The 6,069-nt window shown below is 52.3% G+C and overlaps 1 protein-coding gene across 1 annotated transcript in view; it reads right to left on the bottom strand.

Annotated features, from left to right (window-relative positions):
- Positions 1-86: 86 nt before the first annotated feature.
- Positions 87-6,069, bottom strand: part of ldlrb (low density lipoprotein receptor b) — an 8,723-nt gene continuing 2,740 nt past the window's right edge. Inside the window, exons 2-18 of the mRNA XM_016494272.1 lie at positions 5,252-5,374; positions 4,967-5,089; positions 4,039-4,416; positions 3,834-3,956; positions 3,632-3,754; positions 3,046-3,165; positions 2,838-2,966; positions 2,584-2,755; positions 2,187-2,405; positions 1,997-2,115; positions 1,786-1,925; positions 1,562-1,703; positions 1,279-1,431; positions 1,102-1,203; positions 952-1,026; positions 679-842; positions 87-249 (exon numbers count right to left, since the gene is read on the bottom strand). Of these exons, the coding sequence (XP_016349758.1) occupies positions 214-249; positions 679-842; positions 952-1,026; positions 1,102-1,203; positions 1,279-1,431; positions 1,562-1,703; positions 1,786-1,925; positions 1,997-2,115; positions 2,187-2,405; positions 2,584-2,755; positions 2,838-2,966; positions 3,046-3,165; positions 3,632-3,754; positions 3,834-3,956; positions 4,039-4,416; positions 4,967-5,089; positions 5,252-5,374 (2,441 nt within the window). The 3' untranslated portion in view covers positions 87-213. The remainder of the gene's footprint in view (positions 250-678; positions 843-951; positions 1,027-1,101; positions 1,204-1,278; positions 1,432-1,561; positions 1,704-1,785; positions 1,926-1,996; positions 2,116-2,186; positions 2,406-2,583; positions 2,756-2,837; positions 2,967-3,045; positions 3,166-3,631; positions 3,755-3,833; positions 3,957-4,038; positions 4,417-4,966; positions 5,090-5,251; positions 5,375-6,069) is intronic.

Below are 6,069 nucleotides of genomic sequence, written 5' to 3'. Positions count from 1 at the left end.
GTGTGTGTGTGTGTGTGAGTGTGTGTGTGTGTGTGTGTGTGTGTGTGTGTGAGCGAGTGAGTATGTGAGTCTTCATTCCTTATATGATGCGGGCATGATAAAAAGCAGGGCTGATCCTGGGATTGTTTCGCACATGTGGACGAGCGTTTCCTTCAGCTCGCTGAGCAGCATTTAAAGTGACCTTGAGCTTCTGGAGGAACTTCTGGAGGAGCGTCAGGCTTCGTCTTCATCCATACTGATCATCTGACACTGAGACACAAACACACACACATTAATCTCGTCTGAGGTCATTCATGGCTGAATCGAAACACATCGGTTCAGTCAATCAATCAAATGTGTCATAAATGACTCTTCTATTCTAGTCAAATCGATCAGTAACTTTTCATGTTTCTGCCTCATCAGGACGAATCAGTACTGCTTACAGTGCTCTTAATTCATGCAGATTTACATAAAATATCTGATAACAGCACGTGTGTGTGACTGACAGCTGCTGAACATCAGTCTGGCGTGTGTGTGTGAGAGAGAGAGAGAGAGAGAGAGAGAGAGAGAGAGAGTGTGTGTGAGTGTGTGTGTGAGTGTGTATGTGTGTGAGCGTGCGTGTGTGTGTATGTGTGTGAGCGTGTGTGTGTGTGAGAGAGAGAGTGAGAGAGCATGCGTGTGTGTGAGTGTGTGAGGTACCGATGGATGTGTGTATCCGTCCAGACTGGGGCTCCTGAAGATGTGAACCGTGTCGTCTGTTTTCTTCTGGTACACTGGGTTGGTGAAGTGGATGGTGTTGGTGTTCTTCTGACGCCAGTGTCTCCATAGCAACACGCTGCCAACCACCAGCAGACACATGGCGACTGTGAGAGAGAGACACAGAGAAAGAGAGAGAGAGACAGACGGGTCACTCACGCTGGCGATCGGTCAGTGAGCGGCTCGTGTGTATCATGAGAATGAAGGTTTACTGACCGATTGGAAGGATGATGTACAGGACTGTGGGGTGCTGGGAAGGGCTGGAAACCGGCTCGTGTTCTTCATTAATTCCTGTAAAGAGGCAGACAGATGTTAAGTGTGTGATCGGAGTGGATGAACGTGCATCAGACAGGAGGATGGACTGACCGCTCCGAGAGCCCGTCTGTGTGGCGTGTGTCTGCTGCTGATGGTCAGGTGTTGATCCGGAGCGTCTGGGTGTGGTTCTGCTCGGCGCCGTGCTGTTTACACCTGCACAGAGAACAGCCAGCGGTGAGCATCTCGATGAAACCGTCTGGACTGAATCCAGATCGGGTGTGAACGCACCTGACACACACGTCCTCATGTCTGCGCGCAGGGTCATGTGATCAGGACAGGCGCAGGTGTATTTGGGTGAGCGCGTGTTAATCTGCGGCGCCGGCAGACACAGAAACTCACAGCCGCCGTTGAGCGCAGCCGCGTCTCTGCACCAGTCGCTTCCTGCAGAACAACGACAAACATGCAGATCAGCGACTGAGATACACAGATAAACAGAACAATACTGGCATCAAACACACACGGAACACGGCGAGCGCTGAATGAGTGACTCGTGAAGCACCATGGTTCTCACCGGAAGGCTGTTTCAGACTGTGATAAAGCACGATGTCTTCAGGACTCTGCAGATGTTCGGCTACAGCGGTGATGTCTCGTCCCGTCACACGGTTGGCGCTCCAGATGCTGTTACTGTGCATGTCAGTCCAGAAGACTTTTTCCTGTGGGACAGACAGACACACATGAGGACCTGAGGACCTGAGGAACCGCACACATGCTCACGTCTCAGCGGCCGACATGCACCTCGAACACAGCGAGCGCCAGCGGGTGCCACAGCTTCTGCTCGTCGTAGATCAGCGTGTGCCGCCCGTCTCCGTTCACACCGATGCTGGACAGTGTGTGCAGCTTCGAGTCGACCCAATACAGACGGCCGTTCAACACATCTGAACACAAAGCGTCACGCGTCAGCACACGCCGCACACGGAGCTTCACACGCATCATCTGTGTGACTCACCGAGCGTGATGCCGTTGGGCCAGGCGATGTCATCCGTGACGAGAGGCGTGCGGTCGGCACCATTCAGCCCGCTCTTCTCGATCCGCGCCGGCTCACCCCAGTCCGTCCAGAACATGAAACTGTGAAACAACAGATCAATAATCAGAACGAATGCTTTCACACACACTTCATCCCGTCTGCACACACTCACTTGCGCTGCGGGTCGACGACGATCGCGCGCGGATTCTGCAGGCCCTCGCTGACGAGCGTCTTGCGTTTGCTGCCATCTGCCGTCGCCACGGAGACGGTCTGCAGCTCGCCGTCTGTCCAGTAGATGTTTCCGTGGACCCAGTCCACCGCCAGGCCCTCGGGGCGGGAGATCCGGCTGTCAATCACAGTGCTGTGGTGGGCAGGGTCAGCGGCCGCGGCGCTGCGGGACACAAACACGCGAGATATACTATAAACACACACAGAAATACATGACGGTCTGATTCAGCATTACACTAGCAAATAAACAGAGCCGAAATACTGATTAAAATATTACATGAAAAAAGTAATCTGATTACGTAACTCTCACTACTGCCAATCAGTCAGTCAGCGTCTCTCACCTGTAGATCTTTTTCAGACTCACGTCAGACCAGAAGATCCTGTCGCTGTGAACATCCACGTCCAGCGCCACCACGTTCTTCTGCTGGCGGATCAGCGCCGTGTATGTCCAGCTGCCCAGCGCCATCTTCCTGACCTCGTGCCGCGTGCTGAAGAGCAGGAACGCACCGGATCCTGCGGGAGGACACATGCATCTCAAGCTCTGAGCCGTTACCCATAATTCCCTCTGATCACTCGTTTCTGTTCAGTCACGCACCTGTTACCGCTTTGCAGTCTTTGGTCATGTGATCCAGCTCAAACCCATCTTTACAGTCACACCTGAAGCTGCCCGGCAGGTTTATGCAGATCTGAGTGCATCTGTCTGCGTCTGCACACTCGTCCACGTCTACACACACACACACTCGTGATGAGACCACACGCACTCACGGACCATCATGCACTGCGCTCATCGGGACGGAGCTCACCTTCACAGTGTGTGCGGTTGATCAGGTGGAATCCGGCCGGACACACACACTCGTATCCCATCTTCAGGTCGCTGCAGGTGTGGGAACAGCCGCCGTTGTTAGTGAGGCACTCGTTAGTGTCTGCAGGAAACACATGTCACATGATCATCAGTTTCAACAGATTTTAGAGTTCAGCAGCCAATCAGATCAGTGAGGACGCTGGAGGAAAGACTTGTGAAAGTGATGCCAAAATCTGCCACACACTGCAGCTGACCAGCGAGAGTTAGAAGAGGTGGATGCTGGAAATTCACATTTACACTAGATTGAAAGGGTTAGTTCATCCAGAAATTAACATTCTGTCATCATTTACTCATCTCCTCATGTCGTTCCAAACCTGTAAGAGTTTCTTCTGCTGAACACAAAGAAAGAGATTTTGAAGAATGTGTACTCAATGACTAATATAGTATTTTTTCCATACTGTGGACGTCAATGGGGACCAACAACTGTTTGCTACCAACGTTCTTCAGAATCTCTTCCTTTGTGTTCAGCAGAAGAAACTCATGAGTAAATGATGACATCTGTTGCAGGAACACAGAGTGAAACTCACTGCAGTCTTTGAGAGGCTCGTCTGACCAGTCGCGGCAGTCTCTCTGACCGTCACACACGCTGTCTGCGCTGATGCACTCGCCGCTGCCGCACTTAAAGCGGCTCGGTCCGGCACACGCGTGCACTGCAGACAGACACACAGTTACGGTCAGACAGCAGCTTTATCACATTCTCGCGTGTGACGGACGGCGCGCGACGCTCACCGGTGATGCAGTCCGTCTCGTCGCTGTGATCCCGGCAGTCAGGATTCCCGTCACACTGCCGTATTCCCGGGACACAGCTGCCGTCGTTACACAGGAACTCATCCGGACGGCAGGTGAGCGCGGCTGCGACAGACACAGAACATGAGCGAACGATCTCTCAGACACACTGCATTCTGCATCAGACATCAAACATGCGTGGACTCACTGCAGTTGTGCTCGTCTGAGCCGTCTGCGCAGTCAGAGCCTCCGTCGCACCTCCAGCTGCCGTGGACACACTCACCGCTGGTGCACAGGAGCTCGTGATCGCGGCAGACCGTCTGCGGCTGCTGACCCGTGCCGCCTGCGCAGTTCTGCAGCCACTCGTCAGAGCCGTCTGCGCAGTCGGTGTCCCCGTCACAGGCCCAGAGCCGCGGCACGCACACAGAGTTATTGCACTGGAAGGAGCCGGGGCCGCAGGTGGGCGCGGGACAGGACGCCTCATCGCTGCCGTCATCGCAGTCGGAGTCAGAGTCGCACACGAACGACAGCGACACGCACTGACCGCTGCGGCAGCGGAACTCCTCGTCCGTGCAGTTCTTCAGGACTAAAACAACACAACAACAAAACCACCGTAAACACAGCTGAACACGCGACCTGTCATCTAGTAAAGTGAGCTTGAGATGGTTATATTTACCGCAGCCCTGCTCGTCTGCGCCGTTCTCGCAGTCAGACTTCCCGTCGCAGCGCCACCTGGTGGACACGCACTGATTGAGACGCCCGCCGCAGCTGAACTGACCCAACGAACACGTCTTCTGGCCTGCGGCGGAGAGTGAGCGTTAGCATACAGATCTCTGAGCTTTAATGAGTTTATCAAGCACACACTCAATCATCTCATCAAGCAAAAGCAAATATAGTGACTGTAAACATCAGCAGGCGTAACTGTCTGCAGCGGTGCAGTAATGAGGAGTGTGTAACTCACTGCAGGACTCTGGCAGCTCGTCGCTTCCGTCGCCGCAGTCGTCTGTCTCGTCACAAACCCAGCGGCTGGTGATGCACTTCCCGTTTGCAAACAACACAACAACAAAACCACCGTAAACACAGCTGAACACGCGACCTGTCATCTAGTAAAGTGAGCTTGAGATGGTTATATTTACCGCAGCCCTGCTCGTCTGCGCCGTTCTCGCAGTCAGACTTCCCGTCGCAGCGCCACCTGGTGGACACGCACTGATTGAGACGCCCGCCGCAGCTGAACTGACCCGACGAACACGTCTTCTGGCCTGCGGTGGAGAGTGAGCGTTAGCATACAGATCTCTGAGCTTTAATGAGTTTATCAAGCACACACTCAATCATCTCATCAAGCAAAAGCAAATATAGTGACTGTAAACATCAGCAGGCGTAACTGTCTGCAGCGGTGCAGTAATGAGGAGTGTGTAACTCACTGCAGGACTCTGGCAGCTCGTCGCTTCCGTCGCCGCAGTCGTCTGTCTCGTCACAAACCCAGCGGCTGGTGATGCACTTCCCGTTTGCACACCTGAACTGCTCCTGACTGCAGACGGCCGCACCTGACGCACACACGCACACACACACACACACACACATGAGGCTCTACACACTCATCTCATCTCCACTGTCACATGATCACATCTGATGTTTGACGTATCAGTTTGTCATATTCTAGCGGTGTCCCCATACTTAAAATTAAAACATTAACTTGTGAACTTTCATAGTAAAACATAACCACAAAGGTAAATGTTTAACATGCGTCAGTACAGAGAGAGAGACACAGACAGAAATAGAGAGAGAGAGGGAGCTGGTCTTTGCACAAAGCATTTGTTGATTAGAAACATTCGGTGTCTTTGACTGATGATGGGTGTGTAGTGTTTCTTTAAGACAATGGCAGAGGCGGAGTTAATAATCACACCACCAGTTACTCACTGGTCTCTATGGAAACATTTGCATAATCAAGATACAGTAGAGATGGAGGCGGAGCTTGATGGAAAAGATCCAGAATGATGTTTGGAGGAGAAACTGATTGATCTGACTCTGCAGAATTTAAGAAACACAAATATATATTTGTGCTCAATATAAACCACATTAACCAACTAGAACAACTCAACTAACTCAACTGGTTTTCCTTCATGAACCTGAAAATTCCCCAAATACACACAGGATGTGACACAAGCCCATTGTGTGTGTGTGTGTGTGTGTGTGTGTGTGTGTGTGTGTGTGTGTGTGTGTGTGTGTGAGAGAGAGAGAG

This window comes from Sinocyclocheilus anshuiensis, unplaced genomic scaffold, assembly GCF_001515605.1.
Source record: "Sinocyclocheilus anshuiensis isolate Anshui unplaced genomic scaffold, SAMN03320099.WGS_v1.1 scaffold2668, whole genome shotgun sequence".
NCBI lineage: Eukaryota > Metazoa > Chordata > Actinopteri > Cypriniformes > Cyprinidae > Sinocyclocheilus > Sinocyclocheilus anshuiensis.
This window is presented reverse-complemented; position numbering and strand designations above follow the sequence as displayed.